Genomic DNA, 27,125 nt, shown 5'->3' on the forward strand with positions numbered 1-27,125 from the left:
TTGCACTCATTGCTCAAACTTTGAGCAGAATCCATCTTAATAAGTTCAACTTCCATAAAATTGATCAAACAGTTTTATTTTTTGGGTTTTTCCATTCTTACCTAGAAAATTCCTACTGTATTACAGACATTTAACTTTTGTGAAGAGTGCAAGGTAAAAAAGGCAAGTCCTGAATAATACTGACAATAATATTTCAGACAATATTGTTACATTGTATAAAAATATCCTCTGAGTTGATTGAAAATATAAAAAATAATTATATAACATAAATTTGTAATTACTGATCTACTAAAGACTTTTTAAGAGACAATAATTATTGAACTATTAATAACTTCATTATTAGTAGTGAATTGCATTGTACTTATTAAATTACTTTTCTGGCATCACTTTAATGAGAAAGTGTTCATAGGCAGCAATAAATCCATCTGGGTCTTCCCAATGTGGGTAATGGCCGATGTCTTCCGATAAAGATTTGTATGTGCCTTTAACAACTAATTCCCTGTTGATAAATTGAGAAATGAATAACTTGAAATGATCTTTGAGAACTCATTCCAAGGCCAAATTTATGCTACAGACAAGTCATCCAACACAAAATTTATATTTATTTAGGATGTCAAGTTTATCCATCTGAGACGATTTATTTCTGCCTGAAACAAATTATATCTGCCTGAGATGGATAAATTGTCCTAAGTTCTAAGTATAAATCTGGTGTTCATCTGCATTTTCTTCAAGATGTGCTGACAGATAAATCAGCTGAAGATGAATTTGGCCTCATAATTTATTCATCTAGATTTATTCCTTAGTAGAGGATTTATCCATCTTGGGCAGATGAATAACCCTTCTCAAATGAATAATTCTGCCCAGTATATAAATTTGGCCATTCTTAACCCATGCATGGCACAGCATTAAGGAATAACCAAACTAATCCAAATGCTAACCTTCACCCTAAGACAGCAATGCGAATGTCCCATAACAAAAGGCCTGATGAGGAGAGCAATGTCATTATACATGTTTGCATCACAAATTTTGGTAAATTCCAATCTGTTCTGCTTGCATGGTTAATATATAAGATGTTTGTCATCCTCACTTCTAAGGGGAGCATCAGTCATCCAATTGCAACATATGCATGGCTAAACAGATATTAAGTGAATAGCCCAATTTCAATTATTAAAATTCAGCCTAAAAACAATAGACCTCAGCACGAGGCTCTGGGGAATAAACCCCACATACTCTGTAGTTATTTTCCGGAGCCTCATGCTGAGGTGTATTGTTTTAGTGGAATTTTAATATATTGAAATTGATCTACTATATGAAGAACAAAATAAGATGTTTATTTTAATTAAATCACCTGTACTTAGTGAGTGTTTGAGGAGGATTAATGGGATCTGCAGGTCCATAAATAAAATGCACTGAAATAAGAACAAGGAGAAATTAAAAAAAAAGGACAAATATTTACTTAACAAATTATATCTCTGATTCAATAGGCTGGCAAATAGTCAGATTTTAATAACAAGAATATATTTTATGAACTAAGAATATATTTTACCCATTTATTATTAGTATAATTCATTTATTGCTCAGCTCATGCATACATATTTCTCTCTTTTTAGTGAGACATTTTTCCAGCCAAGAGTATTATAATTCTATACTTAAATGTCTTTCACCTTTTAATTTCCAACATTAAGGGGCACTCATTTATATCTGACTGTCATCAGTTATGTGCCACCCACTCTAAATAAAGATTCCTTTATTAAATAAATGTTAAACACCATCTTCAACTAGGGGAAGTTACCTTCATGAACCACTAATAAAAAATTGATTCTCAGAATTAAATTTTAAAAATGCATGCATATTTAATATTTTTGAAAAATGTCAATAAAGATTGTGTCTGGGCTCCAGAAAACATCTACCCCCTTGATCCCCATGGAACTGGCCAGTTTCCTGTTCTGACCCACCTCCCCAACCCCACTCAATTCTACTTTTTGCCTGTTTTTTCAGACCTCTCCCCAACTCCCTTAGAATTTCCAGTGACCTCCTGCAAGGTGGATGTACAGGTAGATGTCAGCACATTACAGAGATGACATGACTTTGCAGTTACCTGGCACTGTGGTTGTTTGCATGATGCCAACCCATCTTCCTCTGTGTTCATACCGTTGATTTATATACTGCAGAATGCTGAAAACAGATTGAAATGATACACCAGTGAACATGCTTTTTGGCCATGAAAAAATGTATTTTATTAATAGCAAGCACACCAGGCAAGTAAATTGACCTATCCTCTGTGTAGACTTATTCACACCAACATGCTGTTGTCTTGTTTACTTCCTCTTCAACAAAAATTATTTGTTTGTACTGCACATGTAGTAAACTGACTAAGGTCCACAATTGAAAGGCAAACTTAAGGAAAGATCCAGCTCCTTCATGTATGTTTAATGAAGTGTACACCTTCCACATAAACTCCCCTAACCAGTACTTATATATGTACTCGTGTATATGTTGTGCTCCTGCACAAAAACAGCTGTTAATGTATTATAACTCACCTTGGTGCCACAAGATAACCATCTTTATGTCTCATAATGGTCCAAAAGTCTTGTAACTCTTCCCTTGGGGGTCTTGTGTGAGGACCAAATACTGAGGCAAGACTTCAAACAAATTAAGAGAATTTAAAACGTAAAACTTAATCTTCCTATCATGCTCAAGTCAACACCTTTGTCTTGTCGTACAAAAGTGAAGCCTTGGAGTCGACTGGCTCATAACTACCAGAGCATATCCTGGTTTCTGTAGCATGAAGCAGCTAGGAGTATTTCTACTACCCCTGGACCGGATGCTAGTCCATCACAGGTGACTCCCCCGCAATTTGTTAGGTTTCCCAACAATTTGCCAGTACCTATTTATACTCCTGGGTGGAGAGAGGCACTGTGAGAGTCAAGTGTCTTGCCCAAGAACACAACACAGTGTCCCTGGCCGGGGGTCGAACCTGGACCGCTCGATCTGGTGACGAGCGCACTAACCATGAGGCCACCACGCCTCCACTTTGTCTTGTCACACAGTGTGTATACTTGGTCCCTTCCAAAAAAACTTTTCCTTCCTATGCTGATGTCAAAGCCATATAAATAAGAAAATGCTAAAATGATCATATTTTTAATTGACAATTTATTGACATGTTATAGACAGATTGCTGACAAATTGCCGACAGTTCACTGACTGTCAGCTGACAATTCTATTTGTTGCAGAAAATCAGAAAAACTGCCAGCCAAATGTTGGCAACCAACTATTGGCATGGCCAACTTGTAAACAGCCAAAAGCTGTCAACCAACAACCAATGGAAGATAAACAAATGGCCATGCAACAAAATGGCTATAATATATTTGGGAAATTTTGGAGATGCAAAAGCATTGGACTTCAGATCTCTAACAGTACATGTATGTAATTATCAATTACAGTGTAACATTGTAAAGTTTTACTTCATGGAGAGAGCATTTTCTTCTACCTTCTAGCAAACACAGGATAACTTGTCAGTCTTGCAATGAGAGGTCCGAGCCAGGCATTTAACGCCAACTATCATAATACAAAGTAAAATGACAAAAAATTTCAAACTGAACAGCAAGAAGAAACATTTTTATTAAATTAAATTAAAAACAAATCATGTAACAAAAGTATCTAGTCTTAAAACAGTTACATGTAGTTTGTATACATGTATGCATTACAACTCACAGCTAGCTCTGGGCTCAATGTCACTGGAAGCTTGCAACTATGTATTATAACCAGCAACTACGGTGACGATTGTCACATAGCAACTCAGGGCGTCTTCATATGAGCCTGGTCAAACAGGCTGGCTCAGTTGGCTGGCTCATCTTGCCACTCTTTCCTTAGTAAAAGCTCTGATGTGTTCATATGAGAAGCTATGCTGGCACAGTTATACCGAGATCTCGGTTTTTGGGACCAACATCCCGGCAACCAGAATGAACATGAATGCACAGACACTCCAGTCCAGGTACGCAGGATGATTTTTTTTTGGACAAAATAGCTTCGCTTTCACAACATAGCGGCCAAAATGGCATAATTTTCATCTTGTATGTATTTCCACTACAGAAGTATGCAAATTACCTTTATTAGTAAAGTTCTAAGAGTCCACAAAGCTACACTACAATAGTCGCAAATGATACAAGTTTACGTTGCATCATTTTGGTTTTGTTTCTTGAATTTCATCCCGGTCTACTGGGTTAAAATTTCCCATATGAAGAAACAACAAAATTTGTCTCAGTAACTGAGCCAGCCCAGTTACTAGGCTCATATGAAGAAGCCCTCAGAGTATAAAAATTACCAAATGACATCTCCACTGAGGAATTAAATTAAAAAGACACTGATCTTGAAATCATCAAGAGTGCCATCTTCAGTTAGTTTCATTTTGTAGACAGCTACTTCAAAACTTCACAATAAAGCCTTGGCTACAAACTAAGTCACGTTGAAATACTTGCAGTTCTGTAATAAAAAAGACCAACCTTTTGAATTACTTTTGGAAAGTGTGTGTCTGGAAAAATACCTGTCAGTAGTAATGAAGGATTATAAAAAGGTGTTGATATTATTATAACTTAATGATTTATAATACTGATAGGACCCTGCATGTGCTCTGATTGGTCAAAAACCCATGTTTATCAGAGTGTAAAACATAAAAAAGTGTGTTTCATTGTTTTTCGCTGCATTACCTCTATATCATAGAGCAAATGAAGAAGCCTAAGCCATGTATTACACTGTGATAAAACATTCCAAACATCTGAGAACACTCGAGAAATGTAGAAGACACTTGCCTGCGGCTCGTGTTTTCTACATTTCCCTTGTGTTCTTAAATGCCTGTCATGTTTTACCACAGTGTAATACACAGCTTAGGTTTCTTTATTTGTTAAATAATTTATGTACACCTACCATGGCAGGCCAGAGCAGTTCTAAACAATAACTTGTCAAGGGATTAGAAGTGCCAAGTCGCCCATCATTGCAGCTGCATTTCTTAGTCTTAACTCTGGTTTATGCAGCATAAAAAAGTGACTAGGTTAACTGTGTGACTCTGGATCTCCCTAGATGGGATGCTCGCCCACTGCAGGCATGAACTCCTATAGCGGGTAATTACACTCAGGGCTCAAAAAAAAAAATTGAATTCCAGCTTTGGGATAAGTAGCTCTCAAATTCTGCTTGTCCTGGGGAAGTCATAGTTTCCTCTTTTAATGATTTAGTTGGCAGACTAACAGCTTGCCTGATCACTTGCCCAGCAGGCAAGTGGGAATGAAAAGTTACTTGCCCAGCAGGAAAATCTTCTTGTCCCGAACAACCGGATGGCACTTTTTTCAAGCCCAGATACTTCTTCCATTTACCCAACATTTCATTAGAGTGAAGAGACTTTTAACACCATACAATAATGAGTCAGACTAAAAATGTCTTGCTCGATGGAAGACCACAATATGCACCAAACTCATGCAGGCTTAAACCAGGACTGGCATACAAATGATCTGATTAAGATACCGTTTTGAAAGACAATCACTGCTAATTAAAAGAGAATTTCCTGGTAGCCATTATTATTTCAAGGTTAAGCAAGAGAAACTGTTTGACTTATTAATAATTGCCTTTTCTTAAAGACACTAACTCGTACTGCTAGATCAATGCAGTGTCTGAATGAACGATGTCCAACAGGACAAGCATCCTCAACAACAGCAACCCAGAATGAGTGGAAATTACTCCCAGCTTATAAATGGGCTACACGACAAAGTTACTAGCACAGTCAGTTTTTTGAAATACAAATTACACCTAGTTGACCCTTTAAATATGTACTGTTACTGACTTATAATATTGAAAAAAGCCACCTTATTAACAAAGGTTATTTAATGATATATTTGTTTTATTCAGTGATTATACACGTACCTCCATTAGTTAAGCACAACGACTCTATTTTGGTGTAATCTGTTGGATCCTGTTGTTTGCTTTTTCTGTCTTCATATCTGAAGAATGATAGAGCAGCAAAACGTTGAATGACTTAATAAATCAGTATTTTGTAAAAACAATTAGAAAATAGCCCAAAGAAAATATAATCACTGATTGGTTAAAAATTAGTTACATTGCTTGTTATTTTCTTTGGGCTGTTTTCTAAAAAAAGATTGAAAACATTTTCACCAAGCTGCTCCTGAGTTGTAGAAACACTCTGGAAAGTTTGGATGAACTGGAAAGAGCTGTAGTAAAGCCCGCCTGTCGACTTGTGTCCCCACAGCATTTCTCATTCTCCCAAACTTCCACTCATGTTTCTATTCAGTAATTAGAATTTGAGCTTGAGATTTCTACCCCGCGATAGTTGACAAGGACGCAGCCCGAGTCAACTATCACACATAGAAATCGAGAACGAATAATCTAATTGTTTTAGTATAAATCTACTAATCATTCAAAACTGTATCTAAATCTTCTTCACAGACTCTTCAAAAACGCCAAGAAGCGGCAGTCATTCTGTTAGCAAGGGCACACTGCTATGCTACTTCAGTACAGTCTTGTACTGTAGTTGTGCTCTCAACTGATCAGTGATCATATTTTTTATTAACAGAAATTATCCCTAAAAATGTAACAAATGTATGCAAATTAGGAAGGAGAATCTATAGGTGATTTAATAAATTACCTTGCCAACATCTCCAGAGCAACTGTATCACCCAGATCATGGGCTAAAATGTGAACCTTCTGTATTCCCAGATAACGTAGAAATTCTTCCTGTAATGAAGCCTGTTCCATCACTGTGTATTCTCTTTCACGCTTGATAGAACGAATTGATTTAGGATTAATTTCTGATCTGTAACCGTAAACAAACATCTTGAAAGTCTACAGACAAACCAGGGATGGGAAGGACTCCCATACATATGAAAAGGTCAGGGATGTTCATTGTCTCGCTTAGGGGTGTAAATCAAGGATTTTAGTCTCACAAACAGGGTGTTCAAGACAAAATGCCAAAGACTAGTTTTAGCCATCAAAGTATCTTTTATCGTACACTCGAAGAAATAATACTAATAATACTAATACTAATACTAATACTAATACTAATACTAATACTAATACTAATACTAATAATAGTAATAGTAATAGTAATAGTAATAGTAATAGTAATAGTAATAGTAATAGTAATAATAATAGTCATAGTCATAGTCATAGTCATAGTCATAGTCATAATAATAATAATAATAATAATAATAATAATAATAATAATAATAATAATAAACGCTGTCATTTCCTATTTGAGTGCTAATACTCTAGGGGTCAAATAAAGTTTTGGCACTGCAACTGTGAGTACTACCGGTACCAGAAAAAGTGTCTACTTATAGTAGCACTGTTGGAGTAGTGTCTGTATGTACCAAGTCTGAGAATGTGACAAAGTGTCTGCTTAGGAAGGATGTCCCCTTATGGGAGATTAAAAAGTACATAGTATTTGAGTGTGTGTGAGATCACGACCGAGTGTATGCTTACCTGCTTACAGGGGCTTTCTCTATACAGTTGGAGTATAACAGTATATTGAATATATTGACAGACTTGTAAATATAATCATTCATAAATTACTCACTGGTTTATCACTAAATCCTAAGCCAAGCATGTCTGCAGCAATAACTCTTCCAAAATTTTTCTTCAGTGGTTCCCAAATCTGAAAAGTAATGTTTCCAGACTGAAATAACCGCTGCAATGGCTGCTTACCACAGATCTTACATTTTTCATGAAAAAAGCCTGTCAAACCCTTTTACTTTATGCATGCAACTACAGTAAATACAGGTAATATGTAAAAACAAGGATACAAAGATCTGGAAAAATCTGACAAACTGGCTCAAAGATGCATTGTAGTTAAGGGATGGACAATGTTTATATGGTAATGAAACATTAAGGTTGAACATGTTATCTTTGCATATTGTCCTAGAGAATTGTTGTGTACCTGAGTACCCTATGGAAACCAATCTCCCTGCATCCCCCCTCACCCCCCCCCACCTCCTCCCCTCTCAAAAAAAAAATTATTTGCATACCTTCCTGTCTGTATTGTGTTCCTGAAGATATACACTGCTCCCCCACCCCCTCTTTCTGGAATTCCAGTTTAGTTACAAACTTTCATTTACCAAGTTTGGTTTTTGAGACCCTCACCCTCTTGGAATTTCTAGTAACCCTCCTTGGTTGGATATGGACATTATCTACATGCATGAGTATGCCCGTCTTCTGATGTATGTAGCTAGATGCAACCGTAAGAGTAGATTTGCAAGACTTTGAAAGTTTATGAAAACCTGAGTTGTAGACTTGGGTTTACAATTTTTACACTTTCAAGTTCATTCCATATCTGTTAGTGAATATTTCTTGCATAAATTAGCCTGGTATAATTAACAAGGACTTCTATTTTCTACTATAGTCAAATATGCCATTCTTTACCCAGCAAAATGCAGCGATGCATTAGAAATGTGGCACCTCATTCAAACCAAAATAATTCCAACCAATCAAAGATTAACTAATAGAGTGGTTTTCATTTGAGTGTTGAAAAGTGATTGTTTTTGCATTGCTGCGCTACACAATTAGCTTAAAAAATTCACGCCACTTTTTCAACCAATCAGAAGTAAAACCAAATCAATCATGACCCGTTCACACGTTTTCTTGCACTTCACGTCAGCTACGTGTTATTACTTTGAGTTTTGATTGGTTCACTGTATTGTCTGTGTCCTTTGTGACTGGTCAGAGTGATTGCTGTGGTTCTGGTTTTGAGATACTCAACTGAAAACCGCTCTAACATAGCTAATGATGTACAGTGTACATGTAAGCTTAAATACCTTTGACCAGTCATAATTACTTGTTGGAAATCCATGGATACAGAGAACTACAATGCCATCGTCTTCTTTAAAACCTCTAAAATCTGCAAATAATTTCATTCTTCAGAAATCGAGCACAGCTGAAGTTAGGACATGACCCTGACTTGTAAGTCAACAAAGACCCCTTTATTCCAAGGATTTCAAAGAGGTCCTTGAAAAAGCCTTGTCATGCAAAATTCTGAAATAAAGTTGACTTTGATTTTATGTAAACGTGTTACAGATAGTATTTTTCTTCGACAAAAGCGCAGATCATTTAATCGCTTGTAAGTCTGTCGCAAAAACACGATCGAGATATTCGCGCCAGTATCAAAACTACGACCAGCTACTTGTATCATCATTGAACCTCACCTTGATAAAAAATCGCGTTTCCCTTATAATTAAAATACTGCCCCATGTTTCTCCACTCTTCTAGCCTTTTAGAGAAACGTGGTGCTGGTAAATTGATAAACGTAGCTATTGCAACCACACCAACGGCGCATACAAGTTGAATGGAGATCGCCATTTTAGCGGAGCCTGACCGCACACTGCAACCGAAGATCAGACTGTGTGCAAGAAACGTGATCCATCATCCCCTCCCATGACAGTTGATGAAACGACTTAGTAACCGCGTACTTGGCGACGGTGGAAATCGACAAGATGTCTGCCACAAGTAGATCAGCGAAAAAACCCACAAATGTAAGCTGAGTTTTACATTTGTAAACGCAAAGCTGGTTTGATCCATTTCCGATTTGCATGTGTAGCTGACAGAGTAACGATTTCTTTTATTCCTGGGCAGATTTTGGACAAGAAAATCCACAAAAATCCGAAATATGAACACATTGCTGCAACCGTCGATACTGGTACGTGAAAGATCGGAATGTCAACGTTTTTTTTCTCGATAATGAAAATCCAATTTTTGTAATACAGGACTAACAACCTTTCAGAGTTAACAATTTTTGCCTTAAAATCTATCTGCAGGAGCTAGTGTTTCTAGATATACGCAGAAAATCGAAGAAATGCGGAAAAGTAAGTTTCTATAATCCGATCAACGACTACAAATAAAATATAAGCTTACAATATTAAAGTAAGCTATATTTATGTTTAATGGCTAGTTACTTAGTTCCCTGGTTGTTTTCATTGAATTTTTAATATTCATATTCACATTTCGGGCAAGTCAACTACAAACCACGTCAAGTTGTGTCATAAATTGCAGTTAAGTTAATTTCAAGTGCTTTAGTGTTCTTGAATGGAATTGAATTAAACTGCGACCTACAAGTTAAGCGTTTAGTACTTGTTTCTATGCATACTTCATTTTTGTTAAGTGCTTGTATAATATAGATGTGCTTTTACAAAGTAACAAACTTGCAGTGATCAAGAAATCTCAATGTGATCTCTGGCTGAATTATACAACTTGTATATAAGGCCCAGTTCAGACAGCAAACTTTTCATGAGCTGAACTTAATTTTAATTTGGACGGACCCAAATTATCAAAAGTATGCCTGTTGATGCAGATGTTGAACTTACTTCACCAAACTTAATTTAGATTTAACCAATCGACCAATGTCAGCATGAAAAGGTCAATGTCTGAATCGAAGTCGTTCCAAGGCCAAAATTTCAAGCTAAGCTAGGTGGGATGAAAGGCTGAGCCATTCCAACTTCGAGTAGCCGTTCTTAACTGATTCAGACACTAAACTTTTCACATACATGTACTTAATTCAACATATTAGGTTTACTCATGAAAAGTTCAGCATCAAAACTGGGCCTAAGAATACTGTCCATATACATGTGTGACTTTAGATTATTAGGTGGGCAGGTCTGCTTCAGGCTAAGTATTCCATACTGCAGCCAGGGCATATCAACGTTTCTGTAGCATTAAGCAAATTGAGGCTACTCTGCAGCATTAAATTTGCTTGTACCTTTATAGACCTGAGTCAAAATCTTGACCTCGGGAACTTCAGATACCTATTATATAGTGTACCACCCATCCTGGGGTGGGTAGAGACATGGTGAGAGTACAATTGTGTACATTAATTTAATACCTAGGAACACAATGCAACAATGATCCCAGTCAGGGCTCGACCCTGGACCACCTAATTATCTACTGAGACACTGGAACTTTCTGGAAATATTTGGCACATGTAGGTAGGCTTTTGTTACATTTAGTGTGACTCACGTGTAACCTTAATGTAGGTTAGTTTCAGAGTTTTGTGGTGTCAGGGTTCAGTCTAAAGTTTTGGGATTAGCATTCAAGATTTCAGAGCTGCACATTAGTATTTAAATCTGATTAGCCCAATATGGATATTGTAGAAAAAAAATATGATCATTTTAACAGCTATCAAATAATGATTACTATTGTGCCATGTCTCACAGATTACAAATACAAGAAAGATGAGATCTTCAAGAGAATGAAGGTTACCACTTTAGTCCAACTGGTATGTTACCAAGCAACATTTTATCTCAGAAAAATTTTCTTTTGTTTTTTAAATTGTATCTTTATCATTAAACATTAATTTTCTTTTTCTTTTTCATTATTAATTATTAAATGAGTCTGACATTTTTTGTTCAGGTCCTTCAAGTTGCTGAGGCTGTTAGTTTGGAACAAGAAAGAAATAGTATGTCAACTGCTGGAGGTTTGTACTATCAGCGTCTTTTGCTTGTTAATTTATAATTTCCACAATCATTTTGTCTTACATAGTTGGTCATCATCACCATTCCTCCTCGTACTGAACAGTATGTTGTTCGGGTCTCTGGAATGCATGTTGTCTCAAGATCAGCCCTCTAAGCTCAGGAGGCTTAAGGCTTAAGGACTGCCTAAGATGATCTTGCAGAAAGTTGTCTACTCACTGGTAACCCTAATGCCTTGTAGGCATGCTAAGAGCTTGATACCTTAGTTAAGAATTATTAAGTTATTTAATAATATTCTTTTAGCAACCACACTCTGTCTATTTGAGCCCCAGAGGATAGTCATCAAGCGTGGTCTTTATTTTCAATACCAGTAAGATTAAGTCAGGTGCTCATTTTCTCGGCAAAGCTGGTGATCAAACCTAAAAAAATGTGAGGCACTTAGCATGTGTCTGTGACAGTGAAAACTGCTAAATCTCCCAGGTATTTTCTTGTCCATCTGAGGTGAAAAATTATGTGCACAAGGCTAACATACATGATGCTCTTGGGGTTTTTTTGCCAGGTTCTTCGGATTCCCTCCTTTCACAAAAACCAACATTTCCAAATTCCAATTCGACCAGGATAGAGGACCCGCATGGAAACCAGCTAAGGCTGATGGGGCTTCCTCTTTAAATATTGTAATTTATTTATTGTGTAATGTATTACTTTGTTCTTGTATAAAAGGTGAAAGTGTGATGTCAGATGAAACAATCACAGCTGAAGACAAAGAGACCTCTGCAGAGGGGGAGGGAGTGCCACCCCTGAATCTAGAAGATGACGAGGCGCGGCCAGATTCAACTGCAAGAAGTACCGCACGTTCCACACTAGAAAGGTAAAATTTATATGATACTCAAATGAAGGGGGAGTAGGAAAATCTAACATGATTCAATTACGGAATTGGGAGATAAGCGCAGGCCTGATGGGCCACTCTGCTTACATGCAAACTTATTACCTTTCTTACCAAACCACAAAATTTGTTTACTTTTGGACACTCTTCATAGTGGCCGAAACTTAGATTTGGGACACTCAGTAGAGGTCCTAGGCCAGCATCACCAGCCTGAAATGAATGTAAAGAGCTACTAGACAGTACAAAGCTCTGTGCATGCATTGCTTGCCTAGTGTGTTGTCCTATGATACAGTAACTGTTAGTTTTAGTGGAGTTTGAAATAATTACAGCGAATTGCATTTCTCTTCAGCCTAATACATGGTGTTGGAGAGGTTGATATCCGAGACAAAGATGAAAAAGATGGCAAAGACACCAGCTATGAGGAAGAGCAGTCTTTGGTTCCTGAAGTTGAGTCACTACCTTACCTTCTGCTAGATGTCAGGGACGAGGATGCATACCGACAGTGTCATATCATAGGAGGTGAGTACTTGAATGTACTCCTTAGGTGGTGGTCTTACTTGGAGTAGAACAACAACAACAATCTTTATCACCAGATTAAAAGTTTCACTTAATCACAACATAATATATTACTACAAATGTGAAGGATCAATGGCAGAGGCTTATTTGCTCAGCCCTTCCCCTTATGCGAAAAGTTGTGTGCTCTGAAAGGCCAAAATATTACATCCCCCCCCCCCCCCCCGTTTTTTCTTCTCTTGGACAAAAGGGCCAATCTTTTATCTGCCTTCCTCCCCTATCTTTTTGGAGCACCTCTTTATCTACCACTAATATACCTAGGGTTTAGGAAGTGTGAAACATCATCTTACCAGCACGGAGAGTAATAATTGGACTTTTCAGATTGTGAGGCAAAAATTAACGTAAAAAAAAATGTGTAAGACAAATTTTGAGCTATTTTTGATGTCATATTTTCTTGGTTTGCGAAGAATCTGTCTTACAGACTTTTATTTTACTTTCCATGAATGTTAAATTAGAGCCTACTTCTTATTCCTGAAATTTTGAGGTGGAGACATACGTGTAGATCTTGAGAAAAAGGTCATTTAACCTACTAGTGCCCAGTACTAGCTAGTCTCTACTTAGGAATTTGGCCATCCATTTAGGCCATCTGTTGACATTTAAATTGTTCAAGTTTCACAAAGAATGGTAAAAGATTTAAGCAAACAGTAAATAGAGAAAGGAAAAACATCTTGGAACATTTTCCAAAAGAGTTAGAAGTTGGGCTGTTATATACCATCAAATATGTAGTAAGCCACCTTAAATGGTTACGCTAACTGGCAAAAATGCTGGAAGGGGTACCAGTAGTGGACTAAGTGTCCAGGGAGAAATGGTGCAAGCCTTTGGTTGGTGAACTTAAGTGGACACCTTTTCTAAGCAGACAGCTTGAACTGCTCTCTAATGTGTCCATCTTACAGAGCTCATTCTTAAACCTACTAAATAAATACTCTTAACAATTCCTAGATTTGAAACAAACCTGGTTTCAAGAAGTAAAAACAATTCTATTTGTCAATATTGACTGTCCTTAAAATTTAATTTGCAGCACTTAGTTATCCAACAGCAATGCTGACAAGATCATACAACTATTTTACCAAGGAAATTCTCACATTTGTATCCTAATACATGTATGCCTAACACTCCACAGTGAATGCATTTTGTTTCTGGTGTGGGATTGGCCTGGAAAGGGGGCAGGCAGTGGATTTTGAGGCATTTTGGTTTGAAATTGGTTATAATTTGCACACTCTGGCTGGGTAGAGTTCTTAGAAGAAGCTACATATAACATCTTTAATTATCATTACAGTTGAGATCGTCAACGTCATACATTGTGCAGTTTTGCAGCCTACATAAAAAGTAAAAAAAAAAACTCAACATTCCCTTTAACATTGGTCTGGATTAGGGAACTGATGGCAGTTCTAACTTATTGATTTATTAAGTCAAGTTTGAAGAAGAGCATCCAATTTTAGGTCGGGTCTGAATAGGGTCAGGAAAATCACAACTTTAAGTCTGAAACAAGGTAAAGGTTGCAAATAGCTTGCTGCATGTGGGCCCCACCCACTTTTTCTGGGAGTAGCTTTATTACTACGGTTAGACCTACCGTCCACACTAATCCGTCACGAAAATGGAGCTTTTCGAAAACGTTCTTCGAACCGGAGGAATTTGAAAAAACCGGCTTTGCGTTTTAGCGTGAACGGAAAACATTTGGAAAACGGAGCTTTTCGATAATGACTGTGTGATTTCCCTGCTCGAGTTTTCCTCAAACACAAATCCATAGTGACCGGTGATTGTTGCGTTTTTAAATTTCTCCAGCGTAGTATGGTCGGAAAACATTTGATGCGTTTTCAGTGAATACGCCGTTTTCAAATTTCTCCGGCGTAGTGTGGATGGAGCCTTAAGTTTCCTATGGAAAGTGAGTTCCTTTCTTATGCTAGAATTTCCAGTTGTTTAAAACGCTAATATGCTCACCCTGAAAATGTGCTGTAGATGTAACCTCTGTTACTTTACTGTATGATTCTTAACATTTAAAAAAAACTCAACAGAAAAATAAACTAGGAAAGATAATTATTCTTTATGATGAGGATGAGAGATTAGCGCCAGCCGCAGCGACAACATTTGTGCAGAGAGAAGTAGACAATGTTTTCATGCTGTCCGGAGGTGAGACGAGCATTTTGTATCTTTGTCAGGTGCGATTAAATGAGCTCAGTCACGGTTTGCGCATGTTGAAAAGTTTAGCCTCAATTTTTCAAATTCGTCGTTTGTAATCCGTGTTAATCTTCTCCATCCGTAGCCATCCTTGTTCCTTTATGGTTTATCATTATCTCTTTGGTGTTTTTCTATCTTATTAAACTGTTATTTTCAGGTTTCCTACCATTTAAAGGTTATTTTGTATGTGGCCAAAATAACTCAAAATACCGTGACTAAGCGCCTTTGACATTTCTATCCTTGATGTAATATAGCAAACACGAGAATACACGTAATATATCCAAACACCGAGAAGAGAGCTGAAGATACGACGCGGAGCGGAGTATTTTTGACAAAATTCGAGGTGTTTGGATAGCCGATGAAACACTGTCTCTCGTGTTTGATATATCTTCTCAATCGAAACAAAAACTAAGGAGTAAACGGAGAAGTAAGATCGTCAAAATCTATGCTAATTAAGACCTGGTATCCAAGCCTCCTTCGCGGTTGTGATTTTCTTTTTTTTAACTTGATGAATTATTAATGAGTTTGAGAAAAATTGGTCTTCTTGCGCTCAATACTTTCGCAGCTCTGGGGAAGTCTAATGGCGCTGTCCATTCGACAAAGAAATTCCAGTTTAAAATTGGAGAAGTTTTTAGCAGCGAAAAGTCTAAGAACAGTATTTTCTGGACTTTCCAGAAAAGAGGACAACCTCACGAGGTATATTCGAAATGTTCACAAATTTCTTACTGGAAATTTCCATTCCTTTCAATTTTCTTCCCGCACTTTTCGGTTGAATGGTTCACAATCGGAAATTCAATAGTTTTCAGATTTTCTGGAAACTTTCAAAGTAACTGTCCCTACCATTTGACCTCGTTTCGAAAGTTCTGGAATCTTGGGTTGAACGGAAAGCCCCCAAGTAATCTTATCTTGTACTAAATTTTCGAAAATTTTGTACCGGGAATTTCCGTTCCATTTGATTTTCTTTACGGCATTTCCGAAATATTTGGTTGAATGGCTCGCATTTCCGAAATTCAGTAAATTTCGCATTTCCCACAAACTTTCGAAGAAAATTTCCATGCCATTTGCGTCTATTTCGAAAGTTCTAGATATTTGGTTAAATATAAAGCGCTCTAAGAATCGATCCGAAAAATTCTGTTGATGACGTAACTCTGCAGAGATCTGTGTAGTGTTTATTATTGGTTGATACTTACGCGCGAAAATTCGTCACCTAGCAACCACCAATGAGAAACACTTTGGTGTCAACTCTTGAGGATCTTTAGCGAAGGAAGGCTTCTGAAACTCATAACCGACCAATGTATTGACAATAATATTTTGCAGGTCTCAAAGTGCTGTACAAGAAGTTCCCTGAAGGCTTACTTACAGGTCAAGTACCGCAATCCTGCTGGCCCACCCCTCCCCCCTCAAGAAAGTCATCGGGGAAAGCTAGCAGTGCAAATCGACCCAGGCCGCCAACATCCGCTGCTGAACGAAAATGGTTCTTTCCAGAGGGTATCCTTTCGTTGTCTTTAATTACTTAAATGTTGATATCAATTATCACATTGCCTTATTATTAGTATTCACACCGTAGACTGACGTGCAAACCAGAGATAAAATGGGAACTCTGCTGAATGCTTTACCTACAGTACAAATTACTTTCAAAGTCGGAGTCGTGAAAGCTGCTACACTAACGTAGAACAAACACTTTTCAGTCGATACCTGCAAACCAGTCCTGCGCTATATCGATGACTTAAAGTTATTATATGGCAGACATGTATTTTTTATTTGCTTGATGGAATCTTCGTGGGATCCTGATGTGAAAGTCGGAAAAAAATGGATATAGCTTCCTATTCTCCGCGCTTTAGCCGTCCAAAATCGTGAAAGTTCACTTCCGGTTGGGTCACAAACCGCGCGTGGTGGAGACCTGGTACAACATGCATACAAGACGTCAACAGTTTTATGCGAGATGCGAAATGTGACTTATAACAAAACCAACAAAAAATTGACTGACAGTAGATGGATCGAAATTGACAATAACAGATCAATTAGTTTCAAGCACCAGAGACTTGAAAAACATTTTACTTGACCTTGACCATGACCTCCCCTCAGGTTGGCGAAAGTCCAGAGTCACCAACGACAGTACATGTATATTCTCGTTCAAGGCTCCCAAGTTAAACTTACTCTCACCTTAAACTACACAGTAGGAGACAGTTTCTTCTTAATATGAACCTCTTTTGTTCTAAGGGTTAGGGACATTGCTTGCGTTTTTTCCCCTCTAGTTTCGTTTGCCGAATTATAGAGAACCTGTTGAACGGTGCAGGCCGCGACGAGATTTTCTCAGGCGATATTATAGGGTCTAAAACACAGGTCACGGGTCATTGTTTTACAAATACTGGAACAACCCTAACCCCTTCCTAATGCTAACCTTCGGCCTAAGTACTACACTAAGACAATGTTTGGGCTTAAGGTTAGTATTAGTAAAGGTTTAAGATTGTTCCAGTATTGGTAAAACAATGACCCGTGACCAGTGTTTTAGACCCGCCAGATATTGTAAGAGCTCTCAGATGTCATGTCAGCGGTTATATTGCTAAAAAACGTCTTTGTCATATATCATCCACCAACTGTACTACACATGTGGGGCCTGTGAATAGTTGATCACAGAAGTCCAGATAAGATTTTTCCCTTGACATGTCTTCAGATCTGATGGCGCTTCAAGAAAAACTCGACGATGAACTTTTAAGTCAAGACAAGTCGAGTAAGTTGTGGTCAATTCCGTTCCCAGGGTCTCCCTTCCCTGGAAGAAGAGAAACACTGGGAACAAGATTGTCTCATGGTTGAACCCCTCTTGGTGGAGAGATCAAGTGCAAACTCTGTCGGGCTTGTTATGTTGCGCTTGTAAACGATAATTTAGTGTTAAAGCGCGTCCCCCCCCCCCCCCCCAGTTGTGTTAGGTTTTCGTATCTCCGGTTAGTCGCAGTGGTTCTGGAGTAGAGCGCATTACTGTTACTTATTAACAATTAGATTTGGAACTCGAGACTTCAAAGAATTACATTATGAGCTCGAGATCTCTATCGCGCATGGAAATCGAGACCGAATAATCTAATTGTTTTATTCTAAATCTACTAGTCGTTCACAACTTTATCTTCATCCTCTTCTCAGACACTTCCAAAACGCAAAGAAGCGGTCGCCATTTCCGGTTAACAACTGCACACTGCTAGGCTATTCACTATCTGCAACTGAACAGATAGTGAGTGGCGGAGCCAATAAGAGAACGGCATTCGTGATAGAACGGTAGTAGATTTATGCTAATCGCTGATATATTGTTGTTTCTTCACAGGTCGTCAAAGTTCCCGGATGTCCAGTCGATCAGGAGTCTCGTCGGCGAGCAGAGCATCCACTGCCGCCAGTTCAGCGACTAGTCGCAGTAACAAGCCTGTCTGGAAATAGCGCCTTTTCTGTCCAGTCGACAGCACCCCTCCTCTCATGAAGCACGTGAAGGCCTGGGCCTCAGGAGTAGCCTCGTTTGCACGTCGAGCTGCCTTGGTGTCGTCCACTAAGACGAAGTTGACGTTCATTTGTCAACGATTTTACACATAGAGCACGTGTTGTGATGTGATTTTATTTATATTTTCGTCACAGGACATTTCATTAATTTCCTGGTTAACAGGCAGTTGTCGCTGGTACGACCAGTGATGACGCAATGATCGATAGAAACTACCTCTTTCGATCAGCAAATACGAATGAACCCGCAGTTTCAGGAGGAGTAATTTACAAAGCGAATTTTGATTGCTCACGAGTCTTTGCGCCATATTTGATTGGATAACAAGAGCCTGAAATATTCTCAAGAGCTTCTGCTGCCCGAAGAACCTGGGTACAAGACCGTGACCGTGAGTGCCAAATTGTAGTGGAGATACAAAGCTATCTCCAGTCTCTCCCATGTCGGCAATTGTATATCCCTGCAACAAGTAACACGATGAAAAATACCTGGACATTCAAAATCCCAATTGAACTAATCACAAAGGATGTATTTTGTTCCTTTTCCACATTTGATATATGTGTTTCAGGGTTCTTGGCTTGGCAAAGAGTGTATATACTTTGCTATTTAGGTCCTCGAACCCCAGTGTGTCAATGGGTCTCTCGATCTGTCTTCACTATTGTTGTGAATTAAACAGCGAGCAGTCTCTCTTTTCCATAAAATCCGTGGGAAAGAACGCAAAACAAGGGAGCGTGTGAGCGTGACCTGCGAGCGGCGATGCTGCGAGCTGCGAATAGTGCGGGCGTCGGAACTCGCGGCTTTCCATATCATGCTGGCATGCTCACGACTGCTCACTTGTGTTGCGTTGTTCTTTGCGTTCTTTCCCACAGATTTTCGAGCAGGAGAGAGACTGCTGGCGGTCTACTTGTGAATAGGTCTTTGAAAATAAACGAGAGACTCGCTCATTATGAAATAACCGTCTCCGTCATTGGTTTCAAAATAATGATCAATTACTCCACGCGCGCGCGTTGGATATGAGGTGATGTATACCGACGGGTCTGTGTTCCAGTGCCTCGCTCCCCTTTCCAGAAGAGGGACTGTGCTCGCCTCTATAATCGAACGCAGTGTATTGATGGCTTTAGTCTTTTATTAACAAAGATATGTTAGAAAAGGTAACGATGCAAAGAACCGAGCAATTCTCAGCTTTTTCTTTGTTACCGAAAGAACCCAGTTAAATGCAGCGCATGCGTAGTAAGTCAAAAAATTGCGATTGAATGAAAAATTGCACTCTCGAAAATGCGCCTATTTCTCGAGAACCACTCATCAGAATTTCACGAAACTTGGCACGAAAATACTTAAGGAAATAAGTAACTGGAGTATTGAAAATAATCGAACTTTAACAAAGGAAATTCTAGATATTCCAGTGAACCTTAAACAAGGGATAATTAAAGATCTCTGTTAAATTATTAGCAAAATGATGTTAACTTGTGAGAATCGTTACAAGCTTGTTACATGCAAATTATAAAAAAAATCTAATGAATAGATTTTCTACAAATAAACAAAACCGATTTTAAAAGCCTGTTTATATTTATTCATGTTGCCATGGCAACGGCACATACGTCAGCTTAACCATCAAAAAACCAAAGTTTGTGTTGTTAATTTGCTTGCTGCCATTTTTGGCGACCGAGGGATCAAGGGTTTTAGAGAAAAAGGTGAATGAAACACGGGTATCAAAAACTGTGTTCAGCCACCTTAAATGCCTTTAAACGGGTAAATAATAGACCATTTTCGAGTTCCCCTGTGCCTTTGTTTCAAAACGAGTCTTCGTGTAAAACCTTTCATGTGAAAATGAGTTTGATTTGCATGAAAATGAAACTGTAGGGGAACACATTTTAATATTAAATGGTTTCGCACAAGGGCTCGTTTTGAAACAGAGGCACAAGGCAACTCGGAAATGGCCGATTAAAAGTTGTTTGTGTTAGCAGGTCAACCGTTACCGTGTTTTGGTTTTCTTCTTTCACGAGGTTATATAGGTTTTTTTTTTCCATATTATGGCGTAGGTTTGTGGGTAAACTTCACGGCTAAACTTTCACAACTAAACTTCACGTGCAAACATTGCAGATAACGTTTATGGCCAACCCGACTAGTTTTTGGTGGCTTTTTTTAGTGAAACAGTTCGTCATGGAACAGTTTTCAGGTGAAAAGAGCGACATTTTCCAGCATTAATTAGGGAGAATGGGGAATACGTGATCCAGCTCAAGTATCCAAGCTATACGTTTGTCTAGGATCTCAGACATCCACGCAAAAGCCACCCACTCTCTTCAACCGGACGGCTGTGTACAAGCTATAACATATTTTACAATAACTGCCTAATTTCTCCCGCGCTGATTGGCCCATTTTAACCATCAATGAGAGTACAGACAGATAAAATTTTAATTCATGCAAGCTTTCAAATTCAACTTTCAGCTGTCAAACTGTCAACTTTTTAACCAATAAGATTGTATGGACTTTTTTAAGTAGCCAATCAAAAAGCGAGAAAAGCTATTGACAACGTTCGCCTCATTTTAAATAAAATTCACTTATCTTTGTTTACAGAAAGTTTACGGCGTCTTTTCCCCTCATTTATTCCCGGCATTTGACCATTTTGGGGTCTTGTTATTGTAAAAAACAAATTGACGTCAGTTTGTTAATTGATCAGTGACTGCTGCGTCAAAGTGAAATTTCTACGATGATTCTTTACGCATCTTGAAAAGTTTAGCCTAAATTTTCAAGTTTGTCGGCTTGCAATCCGTGTCAATCTTCTCCATCCTTAATCATCCTTGTTCCTTCATGGTTCATTATCATCTCTTTGGTGTTTTTTATCTTTGTACCCCACTATTTTCAGTTTTCCTTCAATTTAAAGATGATTTTGTACGTAGCTGAAATAACTCAAAATGCAATAACTGAGTTCTGTTATATAAGCGTCTTTGTAATCTTAGGGTCGAGCTGTAAGGACCCATAAGGATAGCCGCGTAGTTTTTCTTCACGAAAAACTCAACTTATGACTGAGTTAGCTGGTCTTACATTGCTTGAATTTACTAAAGCGTCAAAGAATCAGCAAACTACATTTTTTCACCTTACTGGTTTTAATTCAAAGATAAGGCCACTGAGAGTCCACTTCAGAATATATTTTTATCCTGATACCTCTGCTTGTACGCAATGACACTCTGTTTATTTGAGAATTCCCGAGAATATAGAAAACACTCGCGTTTGTTTCGTGTTTTTGCAGTTCTCTCTTAGCTTGTTCTAAAATCATCATTGTGTTGTGTACTTCGCTCAAGAATCTGTAATCTTATCTGTTCACTGAAACTCAAATGCTGTGGATGGATGCAAATAAACACATCTCCCTTTACATAAACAAGTTCTTCGCTAGTACACTTAGAGTTCCGCTCAATAGTGGTAGTGGTCATGCACTTAGCTATAAAAATACTAAGCTTAGCTAATTTTCAGGCATACCACTGAAACAAAGGAAACAAACATTTCAAATAAACGTAACGTAGTTAAAAATCCCAACTGGCAGGAGGCAGACCAGTTGGCTATTTACAAAGCGTGACCGAGGATTTGAACTCGGGACTACCGAGAAACGCATCCCGCTAGTGGCAGGGTGGAGGCCTTGAACCCGGGACCTCCGGATTACAACACCAGCGCCCTAAACCACTCAGCCACGCTAGAAAACCTGCTATCCTTTAGTTTATTCGTTTCTCCCGTCATCTTGCTAACCTTTTTTGCAATTGATTTCTATAGTCTTCTGTCACCAGCATGATATCACGAATTGTTCCGTTCTATCTGTCTAGACCGGCTCTTTAGAACTAAGGGAGAGTAGTTTTGACCATTTTTGACCCATATTACCTTTCTATTTTTCCTTAACTAACACATGGCCTTAAGACCATGACCTTAAGAAATTTAAGGACGTTAAATTATTCCTTCTCTCTCCTCAAAGTTTCCGTTACTACAAAAATATTACTTTCACATAGAGGAAAATATTTCTCTTAACAGCTCTAAAGGACCGCGGGCCATGTCCCAACATACTTAAGATTGTTACAATACCTTCCTACCGGATTTTACATAGGGAAGAAGTGCCTATGTACATGTAAAATGTAAATCTTATTTACAGTGGCCGTGCGCTTAGCGTATACAAGCACTAAGCTTAGCTAGTTTACAGGCATGCCACTGTAAACACACATAAACTCTGCTAAACTAAATGAATAAAAATTTATCGACCTAACATGACTCGTTTAATTCTCACGCATCGATAACTACCATGCGATTTACCCTACCTTATATAACCAAGTAGTCAAGCTGTGTTCTATCATGCCCTGACAAATATTTATTTCAGCCTTCCTTGAAAGTTTTTGAAGTCTAGGCATGTCATGTCATTTTATGTCATGTCATTATTAGCTTCGGTGAAGTCATGTCATGTTACTATAAGGTCGTGTAATGTCATGTTACGTCATTATTAGGAAAGTTCATGTTATGTCATGTCGCTATAAGGTCTTGTCATGTCATGTCATGTCACTATTTGGTCGTACAATATCATATCATATCATTATTAGGCTGGGTCACGTCATGTGACTATAATTAAGGTCGTGTAATGTCATGTCACGTCGTTATTAGATTATGTCGTGTCATGCCACTGTGAGGTCTTGTGATGTCATTTCAAATCATTAGTAGGTCGGGTCATGTCACGTCATGTCACTATAAGTTCGTATAATGTCATGTCATTATTAGGTTGGGTGCAGTGATGTAATGTCAAATCATGTATTGTCATGTCATTCCTTGTCAAGTTATGTCATGTCATTTCCTGTCATGTCATGTGGTGTTGTGTCATATTATAACATATCGTTTCATGTCATGTGATGTCGTCTGATGTCATGCCATTTGATGTCACGTCACGTTAATTACGTCATTTCACGTAGTGTGACTTCGTGCTTCATACTTCCTGTGAAGATGATCTCGTAACTTGGCGATGCCAAATAAGATCAGATGCAAACCAGGCAAAACCACGAGAAGGAAAACGACAATCAGGCCTCCAACGATGGGCTTGAAGTTGTCGTAATCCAGACTTTTATATATGTAAGTATTCCCTTGATTATTGGTTCCATCAAGGAGCCAATAGATAATGGAGAAGACGAGGTAAATGACAATGTAAAGCAAGGCGTACAGGGAATGCAGGAGACGAACTGGGATGGCGCTCAGGCTTGTGTCAATCACCATGAAGACGGAATTGAGTGCGTGCTTTGTAATATTATTGGCATCAACTGGGTTATCATCTGCCAACACGCTCCAGTACCCCGCGGTTACCCACAAGCCGGCAGTTGCAGCAATGGCATGGATGAACCAAAAGAACTTGTGGTGACACTGCAGGGCGTCTTTTTCGCTGGCGTCTTCGCTATCTTGATCAACTGCGCCGTAGTTGCCAAGCTCCATTTCGATCTCCACCGTCTGTTCATCTGTAGCTAGAGTTGTGGTCTCCGTTTCCTTACTCAGGTCTTTATAAAGGGCGATACAAGAGAGCGTTGTTGCAAAGACAAAGTAGATGTTCAATATAGTGTAAGTCCAGTTAGTTAAGTAGATGAACATTTTCGCTCCGTACAAGTGGATGTTGTAAAACAGCCATGCAAGGTTGTAAGCAGTTACAGCCAAGCGATACACCACAAAAACCGGTAGAGACAGCCACTGAAGCAGAAAAGAACGTACAATGCTCAGGCCTTAGCTTATGCAAAAATAAATGTTTTGTACACGATTTTTTGAAAGTCATCAACCTTCGCTTGAGCAAAAAGATAACTTGTTGAACTGCAAAGATATCAGTTGCTCAAGATGAAAATAGGAGAACCGATATTGCCTTGGGCCGTAGTATACATTTCCTGTTGTGAGCCGTATTAACGTCGTGAACTGCAATATATCTTTGACAAAGAGCGATATCGTAAATTATGATTGCTGCTGTGATTTTCAAGAACAGCTACTGCGTTTTTGCAATAACGTGCCTATCGTGAATATTAATTAGTCACTCATTGTCACAATTTGTATAGTAATACTCGACGGCTGTCATAAAGTTTGATAACATATGCACTCGCATCGGGAATTCAGTGTAGAAACCCGTTGCAAAAATTTGTATGGATAATGTTGTAAAGCAGAAGCATATCACCTCGTTCGAGGTGATATGCTTCTGTGTAAAGCCAACACGCAATTTTTTTGAGTGGAAATCTTTCCAGAACTAGGTGCAAGTAAAGTGCGCGTGCATATACTAGTTAGGAATTTATCTTCCACTAGCGATATATATAACTTGATTAAAATTAAATACTTGTGGTGCATAATAAGTGATCAAGGACACGTAAGCAGACTTTTGTTTCACAAAATGTTTTTCTCTGGGTATTTTCTTCATTTCTATTGTAGGTTTAATTTGAAGAATTCTCTTCTTCTGATTAGCAATTAGAAACTGCCCAAACCACAGTATACAACAATGTGATTTTTCGAACCATTTTTAGTCTAAAGCCAATTAGCGGCAGTTGCAATAGCCGTAAGTCACGTTAACTTCGTTAAAAGAAGCCAACATCTAGAAATCTATCAACAGACTGATCAGGAAATTGAAAACAAAAGTAAAATGCGATATTTTTAATAAAGATGGTGTTTTTCTACCAAAGTCGTAGTCCCCTACCATCACCATACTGTCTTTACCGCCTCGCCTAGTCACACCCGTTTTACACACCCTAAATTAAACATACATTTATAGCGTGACTTACCCTAGAGTCGGTAAAATCACGGCGAACGGAATACCAAAACGTAAAGTTTCTCAGACGAAACTCTCGTTTACACATCTTCGAAGCTTTAGCTTTGCCGGTCGTCTCTAATGCGCGTGCAGGCTAATGTGTGTCTGCGTATTTACAATATTTTATTTTTATTTCGTAGCTGCTAGGTTATATGAATATTTACACCCGGGAGTTGAGGGGGGGGGGGGGGGATGGACTCCCATATGAAAAGGTCGGGGATGCTAGTCGTCTCGCTTAGGGGAAAAATCAAGAACTCTGGGCTCACTTAGGGTGTTCATAATAAAATGCGACGACGAGAATCCCCTACTTTTTCATACCGGAGATCCCCCTCCGGCTATTTACATCGATTGTTTATTAGTCATAAACAGGCATCTTCGATCATTTTCGTCTACGGAGGCCGAGATTATTCAGACAAGCATCAAGATTAATAGCTTAGTAAATCGTTCAAAGATTTAGTGACGAAGTTGTTTTTCGAAAGACTAATGGGGAGCTTCAGCAATATAGACGACGATGCCAACGACAACCCTTAGTGAAAACTGGAATTTTTTTTCCTTTAATCGTTCAGTGCGCTAAAAGTCGAGTCTTCGTAACAGGTTTCTAAATCGCCGGATGTTAGTTTGACTGAGGTGGGTGGCTGTAAAATACACCAGAGTGTATGGAGCACGTGCAAAACAATTGCGTTTGTCATTCAGAAACTCGGGTGAATTTTCCATGTAAACGAATGAACGAAAATGCGTGACTGACACTTTCGGAAAACAGTTTCAGTTTTTTATTTTCGACTTATACTACTCTATACACAATAAAATTCCAACCAAGAAACGCGAGTGAAAAGAAGAAGCGAACATTGCACTAACCTACATTTAATTTGACAAGAGGGTCTAACTGATCAGGATATAATCGAATGTAGAATGGCGTAATTTTACGGTTCGCGATAACTACACAAATATCATGCCGATTGAGGATGAAAAATAAGCAGTTATTATGACAAAGAAGTGGGCCAGCAATGCACTCAGAGTTACAGATTAAGATCTTTTGATTGATTTTATATTACACTTATTTTCGCACATGGCGCGGGGACAAGGACTTTCGAGAATTTGTTCGCCGATTTGGTTCCCCGCAGCAGGGGCAAATTACGCATGCGCACAGCCACGTCAACCTCGTGGAAAGTCACGTGTTCGCCGTATAGATTCGAAGTGTGTATGATTTCTGCAAAACTGCATGTATTTTGACCCGTTAGCCTTCCACAACAAGTAACTAAAGCCTGCGTCATCAGGAAAGAATGTTTTGTAGCTCGGCGACGGCAAATGGCCGTGTAGCTCGGAAAATGGCCATGATGACCCTCAGATCTGTGGTCAGAAAATAAATTTTCCGATGTGTAGCTCGGCAAATTCGTTGTGGCCATAATTGGTTGTCAGAAAACAAACTTTCCGTGTTGTGTAAGCCCACAAAACGACGTGTTTTGTGGTCAGAATGGTTAATTCCTCTTTTTTATTTGTGAAAACAAGATGTAAATTCGAGCAATGTAAACAAATGCGAACACAAACTTTAAAAACATTTGGCGACGCGCTGTCTGGCAGGGTCGCTGGTCAGAACTTTACTTTCTCAAGAAATATTTGTTACAAGCGTTCGCGGTCTGAAATTGAATTCTAAGGGCGCTTTCCATTTACCAAAAATTCCGGTGTGAATTTCCGGAAATGAGAAGACGAGCGGCAGCAGCATGTATTGCTATTTTAGGCGGATTAACTTGATCCTTTTTAGTTTGTTTTGCATTCGGTCTTTGT

General features: G+C 38.6%; 3 protein-coding genes across 4 annotated transcripts; 1 reads left to right on the forward strand and 2 right to left on the reverse strand.

Moving 5' to 3' along the window:
- Window positions 1-55: 55 nt before the first annotated feature.
- LOC110042767 (mesoderm-specific transcript protein-like) lies at window positions 56-9,424 on the reverse strand. The gene is made up of 11 exons (XM_089280713.1): window positions 9,201-9,424; window positions 8,814-8,896; window positions 7,580-7,657; window positions 6,650-6,780; window positions 5,911-5,987; window positions 4,503-4,543; window positions 3,491-3,558; window positions 2,541-2,642; window positions 2,099-2,175; window positions 1,349-1,409; window positions 56-499 (listed from the first exon to the last, which is right to left on the reverse strand). The coding sequence occupies exons 1-11, from the start codon at window positions 9,352-9,354 to the stop codon at window positions 370-372; spliced, it is 1,002 nt and encodes a 333-aa protein (XP_089136839.1). The 5' UTR covers window positions 9,355-9,424; the 3' UTR covers window positions 56-369.
- A 12-nt stretch (window positions 9,425-9,436) lies between these two features.
- LOC110042836 (centrosomal protein of 41 kDa-like) lies at window positions 9,437-19,514 on the forward strand. Of its 2 annotated transcripts, XM_020748217.2 has the most exons (12): window positions 9,437-9,527; window positions 9,628-9,691; window positions 9,810-9,857; window positions 11,202-11,263; window positions 11,398-11,461; window positions 12,177-12,324; window positions 12,689-12,858; window positions 13,931-13,998; window positions 14,925-15,039; window positions 16,405-16,575; window positions 17,762-17,818; window positions 18,401-19,514. In XM_020748217.2, exons 1-12 carry the CDS (start codon window positions 9,489-9,491, stop codon window positions 18,508-18,510), a joined length of 1,116 nt encoding a protein of 371 aa, XP_020603876.1. In that variant the 5' UTR covers window positions 9,437-9,488; the 3' UTR covers window positions 18,511-19,514. The 2 variants fall into 2 exon arrangements, with proteins under 2 accessions (XP_020603876.1, XP_020603877.1); XM_020748218.2 differs by lacking the exons at window positions 9,437-9,527; window positions 9,628-9,691 and adding an exon at window positions 10,875-10,969.
- A 2,130-nt stretch (window positions 19,515-21,644) lies between these two features.
- Window positions 21,645-25,447, reverse strand: LOC110042751 (protein rolling stone-like). The gene is made up of 2 exons (XM_020748120.2): window positions 25,318-25,447; window positions 21,645-24,253 (listed from the first exon to the last, which is right to left on the reverse strand). Exons 1-2 carry the CDS (start codon window positions 25,390-25,392, stop codon window positions 23,486-23,488), a joined length of 843 nt encoding a protein of 280 aa, XP_020603779.2. The 5' UTR covers window positions 25,393-25,447; the 3' UTR covers window positions 21,645-23,485.
- Window positions 25,448-27,125: the final 1,678 nt, after the last annotated feature.

Source organism: Orbicella faveolata, unplaced genomic scaffold (assembly GCF_042242905.1).
Source record: "Orbicella faveolata isolate gen_17 unplaced genomic scaffold, um_ofav_v1 contig_48, whole genome shotgun sequence".
NCBI lineage: Eukaryota > Metazoa > Cnidaria > Anthozoa > Scleractinia > Merulinidae > Orbicella > Orbicella faveolata.

Excerpts from the sequence above, each read along its gene's own strand:
- LOC110042767 (XM_089280713.1), bottom strand. The coding sequence starts at position 9,354 with ATGGCGATCTCCATTCAACTTGTATGCGCCGTTGGTGTGGTTGCAATA. Across the intron at positions 1,410-2,098 it reads GCAAACAACCACAGTGCCAG|TGCATTTTATTTATGGACCT; the intron begins GTAACTGCAAAG and ends TTCTTATTTCAG. Across the intron at positions 500-1,348 it reads CAAACACTCACTAAGTACAG|GGAATTAGTTGTTAAAGGCA; the intron begins GTGATTTAATTA and ends ATTTATCAACAG.
- LOC110042751 (XM_020748120.2), bottom strand. The coding sequence starts at position 25,392 with ATGTGTAAACGAGAGTTTCGTCTGAGAAACTTTACGTTTTGGTATTCC. Across the intron at positions 24,254-25,317 it reads GTGATTTTACCGACTCTAGG|TGGCTGTCTCTACCGGTTTT; the intron begins GTAAGTCACGCT and ends TTTCTGCTTCAG.
- LOC110042836 (XM_020748217.2), top strand. The coding sequence starts at position 9,489 with ATGTCTGCCACAAGTAGATCAGCGAAAAAACCCACAAAT. Across the intron at positions 11,462-12,176 it reads TAGTATGTCAACTGCTGGAG|GTGAAAGTGTGATGTCAGAT; the intron begins GTTTGTACTATC and ends CTTGTATAAAAG. Across the intron at positions 12,859-13,930 it reads ACAGTGTCATATCATAGGAG|CACTTAGTTATCCAACAGCA; the intron begins GTGAGTACTTGA and ends TTTAATTTGCAG.